At 34.8% G+C, this 25634-nt stretch overlaps 4 protein-coding genes across 4 annotated transcripts; all 4 read right to left on the bottom strand.

The window, feature by feature from the left end:
• Nucleotides 1-3138: 3138 nt before the first annotated feature.
• Nucleotides 3139-4402, bottom strand: LOC113770529 (probable xyloglucan endotransglucosylase/hydrolase protein 23). Its single transcript, XM_027315009.1, has 3 exons — nucleotides 4073-4402; nucleotides 3765-3958; nucleotides 3139-3616 (listed from the first exon to the last, which is right to left on the bottom strand). Exons 1-3 carry the CDS (start codon nucleotides 4352-4354, stop codon nucleotides 3214-3216), a joined length of 879 nt encoding a protein of 292 aa, XP_027170810.1. The 5' UTR covers nucleotides 4355-4402; the 3' UTR covers nucleotides 3139-3213.
• A 3720-nt stretch (nucleotides 4403-8122) lies between these two features.
• Nucleotides 8123-9386, bottom strand: LOC113770871 (probable xyloglucan endotransglucosylase/hydrolase protein 23). Its single transcript, XM_027315486.1, has 3 exons — nucleotides 9057-9386; nucleotides 8749-8942; nucleotides 8123-8600 (listed from the first exon to the last, which is right to left on the bottom strand). The coding sequence occupies exons 1-3, from the start codon at nucleotides 9336-9338 to the stop codon at nucleotides 8198-8200; spliced, it is 879 nt and encodes a 292-aa protein (XP_027171287.1). The 5' UTR covers nucleotides 9339-9386; the 3' UTR covers nucleotides 8123-8197.
• Nucleotides 9387-13683: 4297 nt separating this feature from the next.
• LOC113772022 (xyloglucan endotransglucosylase/hydrolase protein 22-like) lies at nucleotides 13684-14771 on the bottom strand. The gene is made up of 3 exons (XM_027316558.1): nucleotides 14502-14771; nucleotides 14193-14386; nucleotides 13684-14095 (listed from the first exon to the last, which is right to left on the bottom strand). The coding sequence occupies exons 1-3, from the start codon at nucleotides 14769-14771 to the stop codon at nucleotides 13684-13686; spliced, it is 876 nt and encodes a 291-aa protein (XP_027172359.1).
• Nucleotides 14772-19378: 4607 nt separating this feature from the next.
• On the bottom strand, nucleotides 19379-22847 carry LOC113771859 (putative B3 domain-containing protein REM15). Its single transcript, XM_027316412.1, has 8 exons — nucleotides 22770-22847; nucleotides 22309-22600; nucleotides 22055-22194; nucleotides 21468-21693; nucleotides 20616-20734; nucleotides 20128-20535; nucleotides 19805-20036; nucleotides 19379-19398 (listed from the first exon to the last, which is right to left on the bottom strand). Exons 1-8 carry the CDS (start codon nucleotides 22845-22847, stop codon nucleotides 19379-19381), a joined length of 1515 nt encoding a protein of 504 aa, XP_027172213.1.
• Nucleotides 22848-25634: the final 2787 nt, after the last annotated feature.

Genomic DNA, 25634 nt, shown 5'->3' with positions numbered 1-25634 from the left:
ATCAATTATGAAGTTGGCACAGCCAAGACCGCGTTGCTGCGCGTTGAGAGCTATAAACTTTTAATTTCAAAGCTCCTTTCAATTATTATTCGCTTTCATTCATGCCAAGGAGGCAAGGAGTAAAGCTTTTAAAAAATTTATTGATGGTGACAGAAAACGTCTAACAAAGATCTTCTATTTTCCATTCCTTCTATTTTCTTTTTTCTTAATCTAGGTGTCATCATGGTTATTAATAATATCCAGGTAAAAAATATATTGCGATAATTATTTTTTGATGTATAAAAATTTGGATGATTTTGAGTCTGACTACCATTATGAATCAAGCCATGCACAACAACGGAATAACGCGTCGCCGAGTATGGACCATGGGAAGAGCTAGCTTTGATGTGAAAGCCTCTGGGAGTGCCTGAGTCCTTCCCATAAAAATAAAATAAAATAAAATGAAATGAAATAAAGGTGACGGGCCGCCTAATAAAGCCATATTCTTGCCATGGCTTATTACTTTACATTAATTTAATAAAATAAATGGGTTCTTTTATTTTTGCCCTTAGGGCACGTGCAAAAAAAAAAAAGTGTCCAAGTGTTAGTTGTCCAGAAAATTTTAGATTTTTTTGGCAAGTTTCTTAAATTTAGGGAGTAGATGATAATGTTTTAAAATTTGAAGTGCGTTCATCCCTTATATTTTGTATGCTTATCCTGTGTCTTAAGGGTACATTTGATTCATGAGATGACACATGATTAGATTAATTATCCTGTATTATTTCATGTTTGATTATATTTTATACACGATATGATAATGACACATCATTTCTAGCCGAATTAATCCCTTATTCATGGAATAAAATAATCCCATGGAGGAGATAGTTTAGTCCTTCTGGAATGACAAACAAATAAGATGATAAAATTTTAGACTAACTTATGCTTACAAAAAATTCAAATTTATACTTTTATAATTATATAACCTTGCTCCCACACGATAGTATAATATGAATGGACTAATTTGTCCCTATTAATTAATTTTAAAGTTTTTTTGACTATTTTGCTCCTACTATCAACATAACAATATTTGGACTAATTTTTCCTTATGAATGATTCAAATTCATACTCACTATTATATAACCATATTCTCACATATTATTAATATGATAATAAGTGGGCTAATTAGCCCATACTAATTATATTAAAATTTTTTGAGTAATTTGACCCTATTCATTATTTTAAAAATTTTGAGTAATTTACCCGTATTATTTAATTTAAAATTTTGACTAATATGCCATACTAACATCATAAAAGAGGGACTATATTGCCCTTGGATTAAATTACACTTACTAAACTTATTTTCTAAACCAAATTCTATACAAATACATACCCTTATTAATTGGGTTTATGAATGAGGATTTCAATAAGTTCAAACTCGATCCAAAAAAAATCTTTTATATTAGCTTGAGTTTGACTCATTTAAAGCTTTTAAATGGGTTAGATTTTAATCAATTTAACCCTAACTTAGTTAAAACTATGCCCATTATTTAATTGGATTTCAAATTTAGGTTCAAAAACTTGATCAAAATCTATTTTTAAGGGATCGAATGGGCTGAGTTTGAGTGAATGCAAATTTTTATACATCAAAACCCTTGATTTACTTTATAATTCTAAAGTTTCAAACTACTCTATTTTAATAAAAGTTATAAATATTAAATTATTTTATTAAAAAGAATCTACAAATTAAGGGGTGCTTTAGTCATTAAAATAGCAATTCTATCTCATCCAATCTCCTACCAAACACAGGATAGGATTATTTTTCAATATATTCCATCCAATCCAGAATCAACCAAACACTAGATAATTGAGATTATTTATCTGAAGATGACTCAACTCAGAATTAATAATCTAATAATGAGTCATCCCATCTCATTTGGTTCGTGAATCAAACGGACCCTAAGGGTACAGAACAAAAAGTCCTTAATAAAGTTCTCCAATGTCATGGCAGAAATTCATACTTATACCATACGGTCAATACCAAAAAGTATATGTAGTTAGCTTTTTTATGATTGGCACTCTTTAATTTACAATAGTTCTCTCATATTATGTAGATTTTTTTGGCATGTTTAGGGTGTCTATTTTGTGAGATACTACATATACTGTGGCTTTGTTTGGATTGAGGAATTTGATAAACGATTTGAAATTTATCCAAATCACTCTAATTGTTTGGATCGCTTGATGGGTATTTGAGTTTATAATGCACCAACTATTAAAATAATTGATAATTTATAAAATCAAATACCTCCTAAATAGCGTAAACAGCTAGAGGGATTTCACATCTTTCCTCAAATGCCTCAATCAAAACTTTTATATAATTATACTGCATCAAAAAGAAAGAAAAGAAATATTTTAACTCTGCTATACACAAAGAGTAAAAGAAATAAATTCGTTCTACCCCATTTTGCAGCACTGCAAGTAATATTTTTCATTTAGGACCGGTTTTTTTTGTTCAGCTTAATTAGCCCAGCCTAATTTTTCGAACTTAGTTTTGATCACTTTTTATCAAGTTCTGAGAAAGATAAACGATTCTTAGCTTCCCAATTGGAAAACGATTGTCAAGTAAATTAGTCAAACCGACCAAAGTAGCCAGATTTAACTAGACTTATTAATATCTTTTGCTACATCAAAAGGGCCTAAAAGGATAAGTATAACTGCTAATCTGGCAGATTAACCGCTGTTTCGACAACGTCATCAGATTAAAGACTCAATTTGCATGAAAACTCTCTATGAACCATGCCCTATGCCCCTTAGTAGATATATTGCAAAACTTATGTTCTTTTTTGATCAAATGCTTGTGGAGAAATTTCTTGTATTTCTCTTTTATTTACAAATTCAAGGCTAGGGATTTTTCAGCTGATTAAGCACATTCTTAAAACTCAAAATGTTTGTCCAAAAATTTAAATATATTCAGATTATGCATACATGAAGTCTTAAAGACTTATTTTAGGGTGTATGACTGTCAAAAGAAAAATTATTGATGTTCAGACCCGAACTAGAAAATAAAATGGAATCTATTTCAACTTTTACTCGAACAATGTAACACATAATCAAAATTCATTTTCATTCCACAAATTACAAAGAATAAAGAATTTCACAATATCTGTCTAAAATTTACAAAACGAATAAAGAATTTCACTTTTGATGTTTACAAAGAAAAGACAATCTTCCAGCAATCTAGAACCCAGAGCCCCTGCATTCAGTAGGAAAGCCTTGTGGAAACCTAGTAGCATCACTACAATAGTTATAGATCATGAATTTCTGCTGAACCCATCGAATCCTGTTTCTTCCCTTAGCATCAAGCCCTTGAGATTGCCACGCCTGATCATTGTTCAGCGAATTTGTGGAACCACAGGCTGATGATCCAGGCACCTTAACACATCCATTTGCATTGAAGTTTCTGTAAGAAACAGTGAATGGGGCAAGCGTCCAATCAGTCTTAACAAGGCCGCCTTGTGTAGCCCAGTCATCTGCATTCCACAAGCTGCAGTAGACTCTCATGGCCTGGTTCTTGGGGTATGGTACTCCATTTGATTCTTGATTGTTGAAGACTCTTATTGGTATGTTATCCACCAAGAATCTGATTAAAAGAAAAAATCCCAGAAACTCATTTAATAATAATAAAGAAAAAAAGCTGCTAAGCAACAAGATTTTTGTCTCTCTTTGTTTTTTTTTTCCAGGCAGAGCAGTGAATTGAATAAGATGATGAATTGATGAAAAGGGCTTACATGATCCTTTGAGGATTCCAAACAATTGAATAGGTGTGGAAGGATGTTGTGGGATCGAACCACAGGCGAAACCGTTGTTCCCTGCCACCTTTTCCTTGAGCATAAACGTTGGTGTGGACTGTGTAAGGCTGTCCAGAAGAGTTTCCCAAGAACTCAAAATCGATCTCATCATGTCCTTGTCCTTGGGACGATAACTGCACAAGAAGGTACAATCCCTCATGAGCTGAGTACCAAAGATGGTGCAATTTTGTGTGAAAATGGAAAAAACAGTCCTAAGTTACTGAAAAATGGAAAATTTTCGGACTTACATAAAATGTGGCCACGGTACCAGCAGAGTTGCCTGGTATAAGCTTAAGTTGCATGTCGAATCTTCCAAACAAATACTCATTCTTGGACTGAAATCCAGAGCCCGAAGTTTTGTCCAAGGACAACGTGAGAAGTTGGCCACCCTCGAGAATCTTAAACCTCTGATCCCCAAAAGTCTGGGCGACATCTTGATAAAAATTACCAGCATAGGCAGCTAGTAGAAATGATGCAATTATGGTAAACTGCAGGAGGAATGAAGCTTTAAAGAAGGCAAGGGAGATCATTTTTACTCGGACAAGAAAAGTGGAGAGCTTCAGAAGAAAGGAGAGATTTTTGCGTATTCAGTTTGCTATGCTTGGGAGTAGACAAATGAAGGCTTTATATAGTTGATGGCTGCTTAAATTCTTGTCCGTGTGCTCTCGAAGAAGTATCCTAGAAAGGTAAAATAAACAACTGTAAGTCAGACGGCAAACGTAGTATTTAGCTGGCAAAAGTTAGCGTTCATTGCAGAATAATCAATTATGAAGTTGGCACAGCCAAGACCGCGTTGCTGCGCTTGGAGAGCTAAACTTTTAATTTCAAAGCTCCTTTCAATTATTATTCGCTTTCATGCCAAGGAGTAAAGCTTCCAAAAATTTATTGATGGTGACAGAAAACGTCTAACAAAGACCATTTTTGCCATTCCTTTTATTTTCTTTTTTCTTAATCTAGGTGTCATCATCGTCACTAATAATAATATTCAGGTGGAAAATACATTGCAATAATTATTTTTTAATTTATAAAAGTTCGAATGATTTTGACTACGACCATTATTGCGAATCAGGCATGCACAGCAACGGAATAACGCGTCGCCGAGTATGGAGTATGGACCATGGGAAGAGCTAACTTTGATGTGAAAGCCTCTGGGTTCATGCCTAACATCCAGGAGAGCAGTCCTTCCCCATAAAAATAAAATAAAATAAAATAAAACAAAATAAAATAGAGGTGACACGCCGTCTAACAAAGCCATATTCTTGCCATGGCTTATTACTTTACATTAATTTAATAAAATAAATGGTTCTTCTATTTGTGCCCTTAGAGCACGTGCAAAAAAAGAAAAAATGGGTCCAAGTGTTAGTTGTCTAGAAAATTTTAAAATTTTTTGGCAAGTTTCCTAAATTTAGGGATAATGTTTAAAATTTGAAGTTCGTTCATTTATTATATGTTGTGTGCTTATCCTGTGCCTTAAGGGTCCGTTTAGTTCATGGGATGATACAAGATTGGATTAATTATCCTGTGTTATCTCATGTTTGATTGCATTTTATACATGGTATGACACATCCTTCCTAACCGAATTAATCCTTATTCATGGGATAAAATAATCCCATTTTGGGGGGGGGGGGGTAGTATTAGTTCTTCCGGAATAACTAACAGATAGGATGATAAAATTTTAAACTAGTTTATGCTTACAAAAAATACAAATTTATGCTCTTATAATTATGTAATCTTACTCTCACACGATAGTATAATACAAATGGACTAATTTGCCCCTACTAATTAATTTTAAAATTTTTTTGACTAATTTGTTCCTACTACCAACATAACAATATTTGGACTAATTTTCCCTTATGAATGATTCAAATTCATACTCGCTATTATATAACTATATTCTCACGTATTATTAATATGATAATAAATGGGCTAATTAGCCCATACTAATTATATTAAATTTTTTGGACTAATTTGACCCTATTCATGATTTTAAAAATTTTGAATAATTTACCCATATTATTTAATTTAAAATTTTGACTAATATGCCATACTAACATCATAATAGAGGGAATATATTGCCCTTGGACTAAATTACCCTTACTAAACTTATTTTCTAAACCAAATTCTACACAAATACATACCCTTATCAATTGGGTTTACGAATGAGGACTTCTTTTTTTTTTTTTTGGTTGCCCGCCCCGTATCCGAAGTTTTGCCCCGACTAATCCGGACCTGACTTGCGTCGCGCACCTGGCTATGGTGGGTGAGTCTTTTAACAGGGGTGTCTGCGTATACTAGGACTCGAATACGAGACCTGCTTAAGCGAATCCGAGCCACTTACCACTCGGACCAACCCCTGTTGGTACGAATGAGGACTTCAATAAGTTCAAACTCGGTCTAAAGAAAAGTCTTCTATATTAGCTTGAGTTCGACTCATTTAAAGCTCTTAAATGGGTTAGGTTTTAATCGATTTAACCCTAACTTAGTCAAAACTATGCCTATTATTTAATTGGATTTCAAATTTAGGTTCAAAAACTTGGTCAAAATCTATTTTTAAGGGATCGAATGGGTTGAGTTTGAGTGAATGCAAATTTTTATATATCAAAACCCTTGATTTGCTTTATAATTCTGAAGTTTCAAACTACTCTATTTTAATAAAAGTTATAAATATTAAATCTTTTATTAAATTATTTTATTAAAAATAATCTACAAATTAAGGGATGTTTTGGTCATTAAAATAGTAATTCTATCTCATCCAATCTCCCATCAAACACAAGATAGGATTATTTTCCACCATATCCCATCCAATCCAGAATTAACCAAATACCAGATAATTGAAATTATTTATCTGAGGATGACTCAACTCAGGATTAATAATCTAAGAATGAGTCATCCCATCTCATCTGGTTCGTGAACCAAACGGACCCTAAGGGTACAGAACATGAAAATCCTTAATAAAGTTCTCCAATGTCATGGCAGAAATTCGTATTTATACCATACGGTCCATACCAAAAAGTATATGTAGTTAGCTTTCTTATGATTGGCACTGTTTAATTTACAGTAGTTCTCACTTGTTATGTACATTTTTTTAGCATGTTTATGGTGTGTATTTTGCGAGATACTACATATACTGTGGTTTTGTTTGGATCGAGGAATTTGATAAAGGATTTGAAATTTATCTAAATCGCTCTAGTTGTTCGGATCGTTTAATAGGTATTTGAGTTTATAATACACCAACTATTAAAATAATTGATAATTTACAAAATCAAATACCTCCAAAATAATGTAAACAGCTAGAGGGATTTCACATCTTTCCTCAAATGCCTCAATCAAAAGTTTTATATAATTATACTGCATCAAAAAGAAAAAAAAGAAATATTTTAACTCTCCTATACACAAACAGCCAAAGAAATAAATTCGTTCTACCCCGTTTTGCAGCACTGCAAGTAATGGGTTTGTTTGGATTGCTTCATATTTCCCCAATTTTATTTGCTTACATCATCTTTACAATTTCCAATACACCTTTTTATCTTCCCAATATCTTTTTATCTCACATACATCACATCACAAAAAGTGCTACAGTAAAAATATCTCAAATAATCCCAAATAACTTACAATCCCAATATTTTTAATTCAAGAACAGTTTTTTTTTTCAGCTTAATTAGCCCAGCCTAATTTTTCAAACTAAGTTTTGACCACTTTTTATCAAGTTCTGAGAGAGATAAACGATTCTTAGCTTCCCAATTGGAAAACGATTGTCAAGTAAATTAGTCAAACCGACCAAAGTAGCCAGATTTAACTTGACTTATTAATATCTTTTGCTACATCAAAAGGGCCAAAAAGGATAAGTAAAAACTGCTAATCTGGCAGATTAACCAATGTTTTGACAACGTCATCAGATTAAAAACTCAATTTGCACGAAACTTCTCTATGAACTATGCCCTATGCCCCTTAGTAGATATATTGCAAAAATTATGTTCTTTTTTTATCAAATGCTTGTGGAGAAATTTCTTGTATTTCTCTTTTATTTACAAATTCAAGGCTAGGGATATTTCAGCTGATTAAGCACATTCTTAAAACTCAAAATGTTTGTCCAAAAATTTGAATATATTCAGATTATGCATACATGAAGTCTTAAAGACTTATTTTAGGGTGTATGACTGTCAAAAGAAAAATTATTGATGTTCAGCCGAACTAGAAAATAAAATGGAATCTATTTCAACTTTTACTCGAACAATGTAACACGTAATCAAAATTCATTTTCATTCCACAAATTACAAAGAATAAAGAATTTCACAATATCTGTCTAAAATTTACAAAACGAATAAAGAATTTCACTTTTGATGTTTACAAAGAAAAGACAATCTTCCAGCAATCTAGAACCCAGAGCCCCTGCATTCAGTAGGAAAGCCTTGTGGAAACCTAGTAGCATCACTACAATAGTTATAGATCATGAATTTCTGCTGAACCCATCGAATCCTGTTTCTTCCCTTAGCATCAAGCCCTTGAGATTGCCACGCCTGATCATTGTTCAGCGAATTTGTGGAACCACAGGCTGATGATCCAGGCACCTTAACACATCCATTTGCATTGAAGTTTCTGTAAGAAACAGTGAATGGGGCAAGCGTCCAATCAGTCTTAACAAGGCCGCCTTGTGTAGCCCAGTCATCTGCATTCCACAAGCTGCAGTAGACTCTCATGGCCTGGTTCTTGGGGTATGGTACTCCATTTGATTCTTGATTGTTGAAGACTCTTATTGGTATGTTATCCACCAAGAATCTGATTAAAAGAAAAAATCCCAGAAACTCATTTAATAATAATAAAGAAAAAAAGCTGCTAAGCAACAAGATTTTTGTCTCTCTTTGTTTTTTTTTTCCAGGCAGAGCAGTGAATTGAATAAGATGATGAATTGATGAAAAGGGCTTACATGATCCTTTGAGGATTCCAAACAATTGAATAGGTGTGGAAGGATGTTGTGGGATCGAACCACAGGCGAAACCGTTGTTCCCTGCCACCTTTTCCTTGAGCATAAACGTTGGTGTGGACTGTGTAAGGCTGTCCAGAAGAGTTTCCCAAGAACTCAAAATCGATCTCATCATGTCCTTGTCCTTGGGACGATAACTGCACAAGAAGGTACAATCCCTCATGAGCTGAGTACCAAAGATGGTGCAATTTTGTGTGAAAATGGAAAAAACAGTCCTAAGTTACTGAAAAATGGAAAATTTTCGGACTTACATAAAATGTGGCCACGGTACCAGCAGAGTTGCCTGGTATAAGCTTTAGTTGCATGTCGAATCTTCCAAACAAATACTCATTCTTGGACTGAAATCCAGAGCCTGAAGTTTTGTCCAAGGACAGCGTGAGAAGTTGGCCACCCTCGAGAATCTTAAACCTCTGATCCCCAAAAGTATGGGCAACATCTTGATAAAAATTACCAGCATAGGCAGCTAGGAGAAATGATGCAATTATGGTAAACTGCAGGAGGAATGAAGCTTTAAAGAAGGCAAGGGAGATCATTTTTACTCGGACAAGAAAAGTGGAGAGCTTCAGAAGAAAGGAGAGGTTTTTGCGTATTCAGTTTGCTATGCTTGGGAGTAGACAAATGAAGGCTTTATATAGTTGATGGCTGCTTCCTTGTACGAAAGTCAAAATTCTTGTCCGTGTGCTGTCGAAGAGGTATCCTAGAAAGGCAAATAAACAACTGTAAGTCAGACGGCAAACGTAGTATTTTGCTGGCAAACGTTAGCGTTCACTCCAGAATAATCAATTATAAAGTTGATACAACCAAGCACGCGTTGCTGCGCGTGGAGTAAAGAAGCTTTAAAAAATTTATTGATGGTGACAGAGACCGCCAGTTTGGCAAAGACTATTTTTGCCATTCCTTCCATTTTTTTTCTTAATCTCTACTAGTAGAGTCATCATCTTAATATCAATGGTACATGGAAAATATATTGCGATAATTTCTTTTCGATGCGTAAAAGTTTGGAAGGTTTCGCCTCCAATCACCACTGTAGGTTAGATCAGTACCATAAGTTATTTATAAATATTTTTACAAACTGCACGGCAACATAGCCCTTACGTTAGTAGTGATAACTTTTCTTATCTAATTGAAATTGATTTAATTCATCCTCAAGATCCGATTCTTCTGGTGAAGATATTGAATATGGACTCTGTATTGGATTGTCAAGCCTCCTCCTGTCTTGTAAAGCGTCTTCGTTGAACCCAAAAAAAAAAAAAAAAATTGGAGCAAAGACATTATTGATTTAATTCAGTTCACCAGATTTTGGTAAGTTCCAAGGAGTTTCTTGGCATTCTTATACATAATGCAGCTAGTTCACCTATTCAAAGATTTTATTTCATCATCTTTTTTTTTTGTTGGTTTTCCCAAGTATTTCTAGTTTTGTGTCTTTAAGAAATTCTTCTTGATTGAGTTTGAACATGACCAATATTGGAAAATGCACATTATCCCCACTGGCCATACGCAAATGATTTTCAATTGAGGTGGTCAAAACGGCAGAACAATCCAGCTCTGAAATCGCCAGACGTTGGCTGGTCAAATAAAAGACCTAAGTAACAATCGAGATTTAACAGCATTAGAAGTGCCTAAAGCTCTTGGATTTTAGGCTGGATTCTGCCAGACAGTAACTGACTGTTGGATGTTTTGACAATCTGAGCACTCAACTCCTTTGGAAATTCTCCATAATGCTGCCCCTACTTTTAAGTTATAGTTGCCATCCAAACTTGGAAGTGGTGGCAGTAGTGGTAATGGTCAGTGCCCAATGTTCATCAAAATTTGACTAATATTGGCTCTCAATTCTAATATTGTGGATAGATGATTTTCATTTGCGACACAACATCTGCCTTTTCTTGAAATTATCATATATTTGATGTTAGGAAACTTTTATGTTTTTAACAGGTGAGACGTAGGATTTTAAGAAGCGGGATAAAAGAAGGAGAGAATTAAATTTAAAACCTTTAATTTCTGAAGTTTCAACCTAAGTCATAAGGGATTTTTTATTTCTTCAAAACTGCAAGTTGTTTTCATGTATGACCAACGATCATAACTTGTAATAGTAACTTTTGGATTTTTCTTTCGTTTTTAATCTCTATATTCATTCAGCCTCTGCAAATAATAAAGCAAAGAAAACGTCAAGTTATTTAAACTCAGCCTAGCTTGCAAATACTACTCTCTTGTTTTAAAAGCTTTATTTTTGTTTTTGTTTTTAATTTTTTGTGTGTAGTTTAAGCAGAACATTTTAATGTACTATACTGATTTGTGTATGTAAATGGGCTCGAGACTTCGGGCTCCATTTAATCTTAGTCCAGTTGTGAAGTTCAACTCCGTATTAATTCAAGTCCAACTTTATGCATATCGATTACAAAATTACTTGATGGCCTAAATGTGGTAAGTCTTGCAAGCGTCCTGTTATGAGGGACAACAATCAATTCTTGATTTTGATTTGGCTGACAAACCGAGTCAACCGAGCCATACATTAAAAGTGTATTTAGAAGTAAAAAAGCTTAAGTTTTAAGACTTGATCATGACACAGAAATTGTAAAAAACGCTTAAACCGTTTTTGAGACCATGTGGTTTGAGAAAAAATGTCGTGCTTTCATGGCTTATTACTAGCTGAGGCTTCCATGATTAGGCAAGCCAATAGAAGTTAGAATCCCAAATTTCAGCATTCTTGAAGATGCGATTCTTGAGAGCTTTTTCTGAGAACTAGAGATAAAATGGGATAGCATGCAATGCAATGAAGAATTTTTGCTTGAAGTTTTGTTAGGGATGACCTTTCCCTTTAGGAAGTATTCTAGATGTAGACAAGCTTATGAGTTGACAATTATAGTTTACTAAAGATTATTGATGGCAGAATGTGCAAATGCTTACAGGTAAAGTTTCAAATTTCAGAAACACCTAAATCCAATTGCTTTGCATGTCTAAGCAAGCATTGTGGAAACTGGAAAATGATATTTAGCACCTGCAATTTTGATTACGAAAACAGCAAGCAAATTTTGTATATCATCTGAAGGTGCTAGTTGTTTCTCTTATCTGAAAAGGAAGAAGGATATAATTTCATTGAAGTTGTAATAGGCCTTGAGTAAACTTTTCCATTCTACAATCGGTTGCGTATATCCTCAAGTTGTTAGCTTGAGTGGATGATGACCCAAAAATGAATGAATTTTTTGCTAGTGACTCTTCATTCCGCTAATAGGTGTCTCATTCTTTGCCTTATTTAATCCTCTTTATCACCATTTTTGGCTGGCTTCAACCACTTCATTTTTATTTTTGTGTGATTCTTGAAAATTCATGAAGTTCAAAATTTTTTAAGAAGTACAACTTACAAAGTACTGTATCTTTAGCTAATATACCCAAAAAAATATTCATGTGACCTGAGGGAAGATCTAATACAAGGTTACTGCAGTTGAGTTGATTAGACTGCATATCTGTCAATTTGTTTAACAAGATTGCTAACAAAATTCTCAAAGGGATCTTCTATTATTCCAAACGGTATGAATTTATCAATATTGGTTTGTTTTTTCACATCTAAGGATTTCAAACAAACATACCTAGAATATCTGCCAACCCTTAAAGAACAAGAAATCGAGAATTAATATCGGACTATTCATCTATCACGGGGCGATTCAGATGTCACAGATGACAAGGAACCTAGACCACATCCATCTGGATATTTACTCATTTAGGTACTTTAAGGTTTTCACTAAAAACGTTAGAAATCTGTGCCTTCAGTCATGTAGTAGTGTATATGCTAAAAATCATTTTCCAACCTTGACAACTTTGCATTAGTAGATAAAACATTCCTAATTGGGGCGTGTTTTTCTACATCTGGGGTTGACGGGTAGTTATCAACCAACTTCTGCTGCAAAATTCAAGCTTCAAATGTGACAAATTTTCGGGTTCAGTTGATAGCATCAGTAGTTTGCCAGGTGCAATTTTGGTACATATTTTTTCACTTCTTCCCACAAAACATGCTGTCTGGTGTTTTATCCAAAAGATGGTCATATATGTGGACTAATGTTCAAAGCCTAGAATTTATAGATGACAAGTTGGAATTTTAGAATTATGATTATGATTATTCTATTGAAAGTGAAACTGGAAAGGATTTTGTTGATTTTGTTCATCGGTTCTTGCTTCAGCACAATGCTCGATCAATCGACAAGTTCTGTCTTTGAGCTTGGCCATATATACATGAACATGATATCCAATCTGGGGTTCTGATGCCAATCTAAACCAATAAATCTTCAAGTTCAGCTTTAGCTTTGTATCAGTTGTTTTGCCCCCTAGATTTTATACTTGCAAGAAATTTGTGGTTCTCAAATTGAGTGGTCCGTTTCTGATCAAAGTTCCTGGCTCCGTTTGCCTTCCCATTCCCAAGACCCTATCGCTCGGTTGCGTTATCTATGAGAATAATGAATCTGCTTCAAAACTGATTTCTGCCTGTTTATTGCTAGAATGTGTCGAGAGCCATAGGTTTAGTATGGTGCTGCTAATCTTTGACTACGTGAAGTTAGAAAATAGAAATGCCAGAGAGTTCTAGTTTTCCTTGTTTGTTTTACTTCTCCCAGAAAGAGTGTTTTGAACTCCTGAACAAATATAGCCTATTTTGTAATGAAATATCTCAAGGTTTGTGAAGCGTTCTCCTTCTGAAGCATCTTAAGGTTTGCCTTTTAATTGTTAGGAGGAATTGATATGCCTATCGTTACATGGGAGGTCTCAAAAGTACTTATCCGATTATAGTGCTTCTTTTATTCCAGTTCTTGAAAAGAATAATGAATAGCATATGAGTTTTGTACAAAGTGAATAAAAAACTTGATTTCAAACAGGGAACTGCCATTTGAGGTCCTAAAGAAACCTTGAACGCCTACATTCTGCAGGAAAACGTCCATTAAACCTTGTGGAATCATTGCAATAATCATAGATCATGAACTTGGATTGGACCCATCGCATTCTGTTTCTTCCCTTAGCATCAAGTCCTTGAGTTTGCCATGCTTGTGTATTGACAGAATCAGGGGATCTGGAAGCACATGATGAACCGGTTGATGCTGACCATACACAAGCATCAGGGTTGAAGTTTCTATAGGAGGCCAAAAAAGGGGCTAGTGTCCAATCTGTTTTGATCCGTCCACCTTGTGTTGCCCAATCATCTGCATTCCATAAGCTGCAGTAAACCTTCATGGGCTGGTTCTTTGGGAATGGAATGCCAGCTCCTTCATCGTTGTTGAATACTCTGATGGGACTACCATCTACCAAGAAACTGCAAACATCCAGAGATAATGGAAATATATCAGGAACTACTGAAATGGTTGCTTATTTTGGCTGATTAGAAATAATTCAAGGAGACTGTAACTTACATAATCCTCCGGGGGTTCCAAACTATAGAGTAAGTGTGGAAGGCTGCTGTTGGATCGAACCAGAGACGGAATTGTTGTTCCCTGTTTCCTTTTCCTTGTGCATAAACATTGGTGTGAAGGGTATATGGTTGCCCAGATGCATTACCTAGGAACTCAAAATCAATCTCATCATGCCTTTCGCCTTGAGAAGATAACTGCATTGATAGCACAAAAAATTGTTTGTCAGAAAAGAGTTAAGAGACAGCAAAAACTCTTGATTTTCTGCTTATGAATTTGAAATACAAAAAGGAGAGCTTGTTTGACACTCACAAAGAATGTGGTGACTGTGCCAGCTGAATTCCCAGGTACAAGTCTGATTGGCATGTCGAATCTACCGAAGATATATTCATATTCGGATTCAAAACCAGAACCAGATAATTTGTCAAGAGACAGTGTGAGAAGCTGGCCTGATTTATCTATCTTAGCTCTTCCATCGCCAAAATTGATCTTGACATCCCTGTAGAAGTTACAAGCTGCTGAGGCTTCCAAGATGAAGGAAGCCATTAGTATGCAAAGTTTAAGCATTCCTGAAGGTGACATTTCCAGGTCTTTTGAGCGCTAAAGAAAAGTAGAAGGGATATGCAATTACTATGTAATTTGCACCGTGATGGACTGATGCTTGAGGTTTTCTTAGGGATGCCTTTATATAGGTAGGGTTTCGAAGAATTGCTCGCTGACTTTTACGTTTAGGAAGCATCCAACAAGTTTATGAGTTGGCAATAATAGTTTAGTGAGAAAAAGAGAGGATTGAGCGTGCAAACCCGTGCAGGTGAGATTTCGGTTTTCAGAAGGCTCAAAATCCAGTGCATTACGCTCCCAAGCACTCTATGTGGAAACTGGAGACAGCTATGTAACACCTGAAATTTTGGAGTTCTTTATTGCTCTTTCAGATCTATACCAGCAAAGTCTGTTTGATCTGAAGGCTACAAGCTTGTTGCATCCTTGAAGGGCATCTTTTTGATTCCCCAACATGTTGATTTGAGTAAGACTTCTACATTGTACGCTTGGTTGTCTTGAGTTTTTCTGACTTGCAAGTCTGGACATTTGGCTTTCTGTTACTCTCCTTTATCACCATTCTGGCCGACCATTTTAAAGTTCAACGCCAAAATAGAAGCTCCTAGGATCTAAAGTTGTAATTTAATACTCCTAAACATTGAGTTGCAATTCAATTCGTAAATACCATTATTTGCAAATGATTAACTTAATTCTTGGGAAAAAAAAAATCCATTCTAATTCTTGGCCACGAGGCTATGCTAGTACTACAAATTTATCTTGTTAACTATAGAACAGGGCGATACACGATTCCTTAAGTGGAAGCACTTTGCATGTCTTGTTACCTTAAGTGGTATTCCTTTAGGAAAAATTAACCATACAATAGAGGAATGATTTTCAATCCTGAGAGAACTTCAGACCTTAAATTGTGATATGTTCAGACAGCTCAATTTGGTTTTGCTCTCATTTTAACGACTCCCCCAGATAATCTAGTTGGTGAATAGTTTAACTTCAGACCTTCCTCAGTAGTATTCATCTGAAAATGTTCTGCATAAGCTTCTAAAAAAAAAAAGAAGGAAATGTTCTGCATATGCAAACACACTCGTGTTTAACAAACTAAACTTGCAATGCTGGCTGCTGCTTCCTACCATCTATCTCCTGGACATTTCCTTTCTAGTAAGGTCAACTACACGGGCCCCATATACCAGTCCCATACAAAAGGTTTCTGAGAGGTTCTTTTTTTTTATTAACTGGATTAAAATTCATAAAAAATCTCATTTACTTAGTTAATAGTTATTGGATCTCAATGAAACAAAAAAGAACTAAAATGTAATGTTTATGAAGGAGAAATAGTCATAGTTATTAAACCCGACCCAATAAAGAACTTGGCAGAGGGACTGGATCAATGGGTCTGGTTGAATCGGTGAATATTAATTTCATATTTATAAATATAAAATAATAATTTTAATATACATAAAATATATAATAAAGAGTTTTTAGATACTAATTATTATACTTAAAAAGATATATGATAAATATTTAGATATTAATAGAAGATTTAACTTCATTTTATCGTACTTTTAAATAAATAAATAATATAGTCAAGTATAAAACAAAATTTATATCGCTTATTTTTAAAAATATAGCACTACTTTTTCATTATTTTATGTTTTGTTTAAAAACAAAGTAATTTTCTAACTAATCAAATATCGTCAGTTTAAAAGTTAAAAGGACTAATTGTATGATAAAAAATATACAAATTTATTAAAAAAATATTTTGTTATCAAATAAAAACTAAGCAAGTGGTAAAGTTTTATATACATATTTAAATGAAGATCCAATGTACAAAACTTATCAAATGCATATATACATTTTGTTTAAAAAAAAAAGACCCACAATTATTAGAAAAAAAAGGTAAACTGGGTCAATTGAAAAATTGGACGGGCTCCTAGTCGAACCACTGGATCAAATGAATTTATCTAGATTTGACGCCAATTGCTTGTCCGATCAAACTAGAGACCCAGTCCGATCTGATGCCCGGATCATCGGGGCCGACCAATTCAATTGTGTGGGTCGGATCGGGTTTAATAACTATGAAAATAACAACATAATAAAAAGTGGAACATAGTGTGGCACAGAAAATGAGACAGAAGATTAGTTGTGGTTTTAACTGGTGGGTTGCATTATGTTTTGTCCGTTCTTTTTGTTTGTCATTTTTTGGCTTCACTGCAGATAATACAATTTATGGGTTAAAATTGTCATCTTTTTGTAGAATTTTCCAGTTTTGGGTCAGTTTAACTCAGTACGGGGAGAAGAATCATAGGCTTTGGTCGGTTGTCAGAATAAAAATGCAAAATTGGCTAAATTTTGATGAATTTGGAAAAGTCATCGATACAAATATTCAAGAGAAGAAGATAATTCTGCAAAAAGTAACCATACACTATCATTCCATGATTGACATGCATAGTCTGCTCTCTGAAGTTGAAATTTGTGAATTCACCATTCTACCCATTGAGCATGGATGCTTATCTGCATTGCTGAGATTTTTGTTAACGAGTTCGACTTGCAAGTTGCAACTCTAGGATGTTCTTACATGGGGCACCAAATAATTTGGTGTTCCTCGGGATTTTTCGAAGTCGCATTGCACTTGAAAGGACAAAACTTTATCAACCATGGATCTTAACCGCCGTGTTTAAATTTTTCTGAAAATTAATACTCCCAAAAAGAAAAAAAATCAAATTGGTCTGTCTTTCCATCATCAACCTTACCTCTAAACTTTGTTTTGGCAGTTCTAGAGCCCCTTATCCATTCTGATGTAAGATATGCTGCATGAATTCTTTGTATCATTGTCTAAAACTTGCTACTGAGAATTGTGCTCGCTTGCTTGGAAGCTGATACGATCATCGAGATAGAGCACCTCTAACTGGATAACTGGGTAACATTCTGCAACTAGATAACAGTGCATGAGACTACCGGACCAATAATCAATTTTAGAACGAAACCAAATAGACGCAGCTGATTTGTAGAGTAAGTCTTTGAATATACTAACATTGGCCGCTTGGCCAAATGCTGCCTCACACCAGCACAAGGAGATGATCGACTTGTCCACTTTCAACTTTCAGTCGGGGACATCAGTGGCATGTCCTCATGTATCTGCCGTAGCAGCGTACATCAAGAGTGTTCATCCCACTTGGTCGCCATCGGCAATCATGTCTGCAATGATAACTACAGGTAAGGCTTTGGCTTTCTATAGCTTTAGGAAAGGTTCCAGCTACTTAAAGACTAGGCTACAAGTGCTATTGCTAATTGGTCATTTGTTGTCTGTTTGATGTCAAAATATTCTTCAAATACAGCTACACCATGATCAATGGTGGAGCTAACTATGTTGCTGAATTTGGGTACGGGGCGGGTAAGATCAGTCCTCTGGATTCATTAACTCCAGGCTTGGTCTATGAATTGGACAGTCCAGATTTTCTGCAAGCTCTTTGTGGTGAAGGTTACGGGACAAAATACCTAGAGCTGATCACCGGGGATAATAGGACATGCACCCCTGGTTTTAACAAATCTATCTCGGACCTGAATTACCCGTCATTTACTGTCTTTGCACCAAAGAACACCTGGGTTTCTGAAAGTTTGTCAAGAAACGTGACTAATGTAGGTAGTCCGACCTCCACTTATGGAGTCACCATTGACGCTCCTACAGGTTTTGTGATCCAAGTGGAACCATCAACCTTGTCTTTCCAAACACTAGGAGTAGGGGAGTCCCAATGCTTCAAGGTGACTAATAATGACATCGTTTCGGGTTCTCTGATTTGGAGTGACGGAGCTAACAGAGTCAGGAGTCCCTTTGTTGTTCACAGCATTCTTGATAGGCGATAGCTGTCAAGAATAGGGTGCTAATGTTGTCATTTAGTAGTAAATACCAAAATAAACTATGCCCTGCATTTATTTAGATAGGGTGCTAATGTTGTCATTTTGCAGTAAATTACTACACCCTAGATTTAGATACTTGTCCAAATTAATTACACTTTCTCAAAAAGCTAACACCTGAAACTAAACTCTGTGAACGAGTGCCCTTTGGGTCTATTGGCTAAATCGTAATACATGAATTGATATATCATCCACCATATATCTTTTTAAATAAGTTGCTATCTTTTCATGCCTTTTAGTCCCCTGATGAATTACTTTCTTCTTAGGAATGTACTGCAGAAGCATAGCATTCTAAGTACTGTGCTCTATACCGAAACTTTCTGAACTTGTTGTACCACGAAAGGCAAAGCGTTAGAAATTTTCTATGAAGACTTTTAGAATTCATTTTACACATTATTTTACTTTTGCTGATGACGGTTATCAGAAGCTAGTACCATCCATTCCTCATAATTTTTTTTCGTGTGTTTTGTCTTCTACATGTTTAATACGATAATAAGAAAAAAAATCATGTCTCTTTGTCCATCTAAATTATTCGTCTTGTGAAACGGAAAAGCACGGTTAAGAGCGGGGGTATAAGCGAGTTTAATTAAGTCAAAAACTCTAGCACATAACATTTTCTTAAAAGAAGAAATCAGAAAAGAAAGCACAGAGTTTCAGAAATTGAACAGTGCCAATAATGTACTTGAAGTTGGAATCCTGAATCTATTTGGGGTGGACTGTCCTCTTCATATTTCAGGAAAGTTACCTGCAAATCACATCAGTTTCAGAAAGATCAACGATTAAGCTAACACACATCAAGAGAAGCATAAAACTTGATTGAAGAATGTAAAATTAATTCACAAAATTCACACGCAAAACCACTGAAGCAGGATGAGATCATTTGCATGATAATGTGCTGATTTGCTTTCAGTAGTCGTACTTGTATTGCTCAACTATAGTAAACTTGTGAGTTTTAAAAGTCTAATTCACTAACTTTATTCCTCTTTGTTCTTCTAAATTTATATAATTGGATATCCCAGCAATCACTGAAGAGTACTATACACCTGAATATTCAAATCAAGGTGCATGATAAATAAAGGAATCAAAATAGCATACACGATACAAGGTTAACCAACAAAGCGTAGGGTTGGTGGAATGCATGCATTACTCACAATGGAAATTCATAACAGGTCTCTTTCCTTTCTTGATGATCTCAAACTTGAACCTGTCTCCTACTTTAAGGCCATTTGCTTTGGAGAAATAACCCCATCCGCGTGAGATCGCAACTCCATTTGCCCTATGCTCGAATTTTACTTTCCACAGCCTTTGTTTCTCATCTTTGATGATCATATCTCCCTTCATCTCAGTTAAACCATTCCGCCTTGCAAACTTCATTGGTAGACGCTACAGGGCAAATCATCTTAGAAATCCCAAGAGTTACTGAAAGCTTGTTACATAAATGGACTATGACAGTTTAAGAAGTTCCAATGCTTACCAGTACGTATTTTTTGAGGTTGTAAGGCTTAATGGTGGAGACAAAAGAAGTATGATCGTCATTTTCGGGCTCAGAAGAAGCCTCAAGTCTCTTGGCTTTGTTTTTGCTATTCGTCTTCATGAATGAAGGTGGCTGAGGCTGAGGCTGAGGCTGATCATCTTTTGTCAAGTCTGCAAGGAAGTTAATAATAGGTGTTTTTCCATTTTCCACAAGCTCAAACTTGCAAGCGTCTCCTTCTTTGAGGCCATTTGCAGTAAAGAACTCGTCCAATCCATGACAAAAGATGTAAACTCGCCTGCCTCTTGCCTTGAGTTCTACATGCCATACCCTCTTCTTCGGATCTCTGAGGATCAAGTCGCAGCTTCTGTCGCTTAAGTTATTTGATCTTGCAAACTCCATTGGAAAATACTGCATCGGATTTTCCAAAGAGGTTGCAAATTAAGGTACAATGTGCCATAATAGTTGAGTGACGAGATAAGAAGGCTTACCAAGATACGACGCTTGATGCAGTGAGGCTCAATTGTTGATATAAACTGAGGACTACCAGGTTCTTTATCATATGAAGACAGCTTGTGTCCTGATTTTCGAGTTGACAACCCCTCTTTGGCTGCATGAGTAAAAAGAGTTCAGGATAGAACTCATTTACAACACACAACTTGATTGCAAAAAATTACTGTTTGACTTGATTTTCCATAGCTAGTCAATATCATCATAGAGAACTCTCAAAACTCTCGAGCATTCTATCTAGCTAGTGTCTCTGCTATACATTGATGCATGGTCTAAAATCCTGAAGCGTCCCTCCTTTACAAGGAATGGACTTGACTATGAAGTATGGAGTGCTGCATTGGAAAACTCAATTATTTCATCTTGACTGAAAAAATGATGATCAATATGACTAGTAGATATACGGCATCCTCAGGTGCTTCATCAGTGAAAACAGGATAATGAGGGTGAGCAGACCATTTGGTGCACTTCTATATTATCTTGCATGTTCTTCCTAGATGCTCGTTGGTGAAAAAGATCAATTACGAGTAGTAATTACTTGAACTATTATAAAGTCTCCATCTTCTATTCACTTCCTCATGCATGATAAACGACTTTTTTAAGCTCAACGCTTAAAAAAACCATGCCTTGTCCACTACTATTCGCCAGAAACACTTTCTGATACATCAATGTCATACCAAAACATATCTAATCTATCATATGATATACTACAAATAAAAAAGTTTTAGTGCTGGACGTCAAAGATTACTTTTCCACTGGTATTGGTGCGAGGAGGGAATTCCCATGCACCCTGAACATTTGAAGGTCAACAAATGTTTTAGAGGGCAGAGACTTGCCATAAAAATTGAAGACTGGCGTCTCTCCATTCCTGATCAGCTCTAACATGAATTCATCTCCCTCCTTCATCTCTTGAGCTTTGAGGAAACTTTTGCATCCACATTTAATCACTGCACGACGAGGCTCCAAATTTAGCTTTACAGTCCATAGAATTTCCCTCTGATCTCTAAGCATCATGTTGCATTTGCGGAGACCATTCGCCCTCACAAAATCCATAGGAATGTGCTGAAATCAAAACTAAGACAAGGTAATTTCTACAAATATGGATAGCAGTTGATGCTAATTGCCTGTAGGAGCTGTTTTGTGGGCGATAAAACAGAGAACTTCATGTATTTTTCATGGAGCATATCCCTGGATTATGAGCTGTCACGGCTTATTGACCAATTTAACTTGATCACAAGATTTTTGCATAGCTATTTTCTTTGTATAAAAGCATGCTGATCAATATATTATGACAAAGTTCCTTGTTTATTTTCCAGAGTATAGATAATATGTTATGATTAATGAGCCAAAAAGAAAACAACATAGATCTACAGACATAGAGCTCATATATATCAAAAGAAAAACCGAGAGAAATCACATTTACCAATCGATGATAGAGAAGGGTACTTGGCTTGACGGTAGAGATAAAATACGGACAGCAAATCTGATCAGTAGAATCAGATTCCTCTTGATCATCAGACTGTTCCAACTTAACTTTCTTGCTTCTTGGAATCTCTTCAGCTTCTTCAGAAGAACATTGATCACATTTCATTTGTATCCATCAACTAACATGTGCATGCAGAAATGACAAACGCATATTCATGTGCAAGCATAAAGTGGGGGGGAAAAAAATCTAACCTGCAGCTTTAGATTTCTCGGAACCTCCTTTTCCATCATCATCAATAGATGGAAATTGCCTCTCACAATGACTAGGATCAAAAACCAAAACCTCGAACACCATATTTTCTTCATGTTCGAACACTACAAAATCTCCCACATGCAACTCGTTTTCCACAGCAAATGCTCTCCAGCCTTCTCTCAGAAACTGGTCACTAATTTTAACCCTCCATTCCTCATCACCCCTTCGTAATACTGCCTGGTTTTGAGGTATCTTTCCATCTAAATACTTCAAGAAAGAATCTGGAATTTTCTGCAAATTAAAAAGCAACCAAAGAAAAAATTTACTGGGCTCAGTTGTCCTGAACTTGATTCGTAGTGCTAGCACATTTTCTAGATGTAAAGCTGGACTGACAAATATAAATGACATGCATAAACCGATAAACCTGGACTTAATTCGAAGACCAAAGAGAAAAACTCACGACACCATCTTCGAAGCCTGGAAGGATAGGCTTGAAGAAGTGAGGCTTCTCTGGTGGGATTTTGTTTCTCATGGCCATGACCAAACTCCACACTGGTAAGACCTTGTCTAGCTGATAACGAAGCTGGAATGAGAATCTGTAACGTTATTCTGGACAATTTGACCTTCTTCGGTATTGTAATAAACGTGTATATATTGGCATTTATTATCATAAGTTGGGCAGAAGCATGTCATATCATGGCCTGAAATCAATTTCTGCTGCTTTCCTTCAAGTCTCATGACAGGAGCAGCCAGCTTCAAAGTCTTAATGACACAACCAAAAGTCTTCATGCATTTTGGCGAGTTACCATAAAAGTGTAGTAATTCCAATTTATTGAGTTGATAGACTAATCATCTGGTTAACTTTTTGAAACAGCTCGAATTGCAATGCATCTCTACTTAACAAAAAGGGCAAATTACACTTTATCCCCTTTTGGTTTAGTTTTTTTTTACATAACTCCCCTATAGTTTCAAAAGCTATACATAACTCCTTCATGATTTGGATTAAAGTGTCAAAGTGACGGAATTGATCATTTGTAACGGAGTCACCTAAAATGTCAAAAATATCCTTATATAAAGTTGAAAATTATTTATTAACCAAGGGGGATTATGTGTATATTTTAAAAATCATAAGGTGCTTATATGGTAAAGTATTAGACCATATGGTGAAATACACAAATCATACTGGTTAGTGTGTCATGTATTTATAAGGGTAATTTCGACATTTTTAAAAATTCGGTTACAAATGACTATTTCTGTTACTTTAACACTTTAATTCAAACCATGAGGAAGTTATATATAGTTTATGAAACCATAGGAGGGTTCTAAAAAAAAAATCATAGGGGGATAAAGTGTAATTTGCCCTAACAATAACTATCACCAAACTTGTTTCATTGGCTTTCAACATTGCCAAATTTAAACTTTTCAACACTTGTAAAAAATTTGCCAAAATCTAGTGTATAGGTATATAAATATACGCATAATACAACTTAATTTAACATAAGATCTTTATTTAGTTTTATTTACAAAAACATTCCACGGTTTTTCTTAAAGAATTAGAACCATATCTATTGAAATCCCTCATCTGTGCATTTCTTCGGGTTACATGATTAATTTCAAGTACATGGTGTTGTACATCTATAGAACGTCAAGCAAGCACGATGCACTCAAAGTTAGAGGCCATTTGAATTGATATTTTATGGGGTTTTTATACAAAAAAAAAGTGTTATAATGATTTAATATATATGAGATAATTAGAGGGAAAGTCCGCGCTAAGCGTGGGAGTTTTGACCTATGTGATAAAATATTTATTCAAATAAATTCATAAAAAAGATAGTATAATTAGAATTTCATGGTAATTGGTTTAATTGAATCAGTTGAAGTGCATGAAATTATAAGTAAATTGGCCAAATCAACAAACTTATAAAGGAAAACAAATTTATAAGTAAAAGAAATAGGATTGTAGTAGATAATCACAGCATATCACAACAACAATAGCAAAAATATCATTACCTTTGTTACTACACCATTATAACACAATTATAGCCATATCCAATCAACAATTAACATGCATAAACTATAGGATCAGATTTAGATCCTACTTTGGTCATGAAATTGCAGTTAATAGATAATTTTTAGTCACAAATTTAACCACTTGCAACCACAACATCAGATTTTGGAAAACAAATTTATAAGGAAAACAATTGTGTAAGTAAAAGAAATAGGATTGTAGTAGATAATCACACCATACAACAATAACAATAGCAAAAATGTCATTACCTTTGTTACTACACCATTATAACACAATCATAGCCATATCCAATCAACAATTAACATGCATAAACTATAAGATCAGATTTAGATCGTACCTTAGTCATGAAATTGCAGTCAATAGATAATCTTTAGTCGCAGTTTAACCACTTGCAACCATAAACATTAGTTTTGAAAATATAGTTAGAAACTATAAAAAGGTTCCTATGGATGTTCATATGCATGTATCATGTATTCCATAATGAAATTTTCATATTTACACAATAGCTATTGAGAAAATATTACAGTAGAAAACGCACAGTTTTTATTATGTCAGTTAAAATTCAAAACTCAAGTAAGAGAGGAAGTAAATAAGCATACCTGTCTAAACACCCACAACAAAAGATTGAGCACATGTACTTTAAGCAACATTTTTCAGTATTAAAAGCCTCCATTATTGTCAAGTTGAAGAGCACTACAATTACATTTGTAACGGATTGAAAATATGAACCAAAACCAATCATATTCATTATTAAGTACTTCCTAAACCAATCATCTTTAGCATTAAGACCCTTTATTATTGTAGCTATAAAAGCTACCCAACAATTATAAAAGAAGATGAAGAGTGTTGTAATTACATTTGTAAATGGTTTAAACACCACTTAAAAGTTTTATAATCACGTGGAATATAAAACCAATTGCAAATGGGATGACACAATAGTCAAACCCAACTCAACTATACATTATAATGTTGCACATTTGGCTTAATCACTTGTATTTGATTTTTTCGTTACCTAAATTATCCCCAAAGATGACAGATGAAAATTTTTCAACAGTCACCTACAAACTCCTTTATATATATATAAGACTAGGGGGGAAAAGCCTGCACGACGCGTGGGAGTTTAGTGCCTATAATTAAAGATGATTAATAATTATTATTTGGTATTTTATAGTATAAGAATTGAAGTATGACAATTTTAATATATGATATTAAACAGAAAAATCATAAGTTACATATTGAGTTAAAAAATATACTAATATGCAATGAAACAGAATTATAAGCTATGATCAACTACTT

The sequence above is a fragment of the Coffea eugenioides genome, chromosome 5 (assembly GCF_003713205.1).
Source record: "Coffea eugenioides isolate CCC68of chromosome 5, Ceug_1.0, whole genome shotgun sequence".
Classification (NCBI taxonomy): Eukaryota; Viridiplantae; Streptophyta; class Magnoliopsida; order Gentianales; family Rubiaceae; genus Coffea; species Coffea eugenioides.
This window is presented reverse-complemented; position numbering and strand designations above follow the sequence as displayed.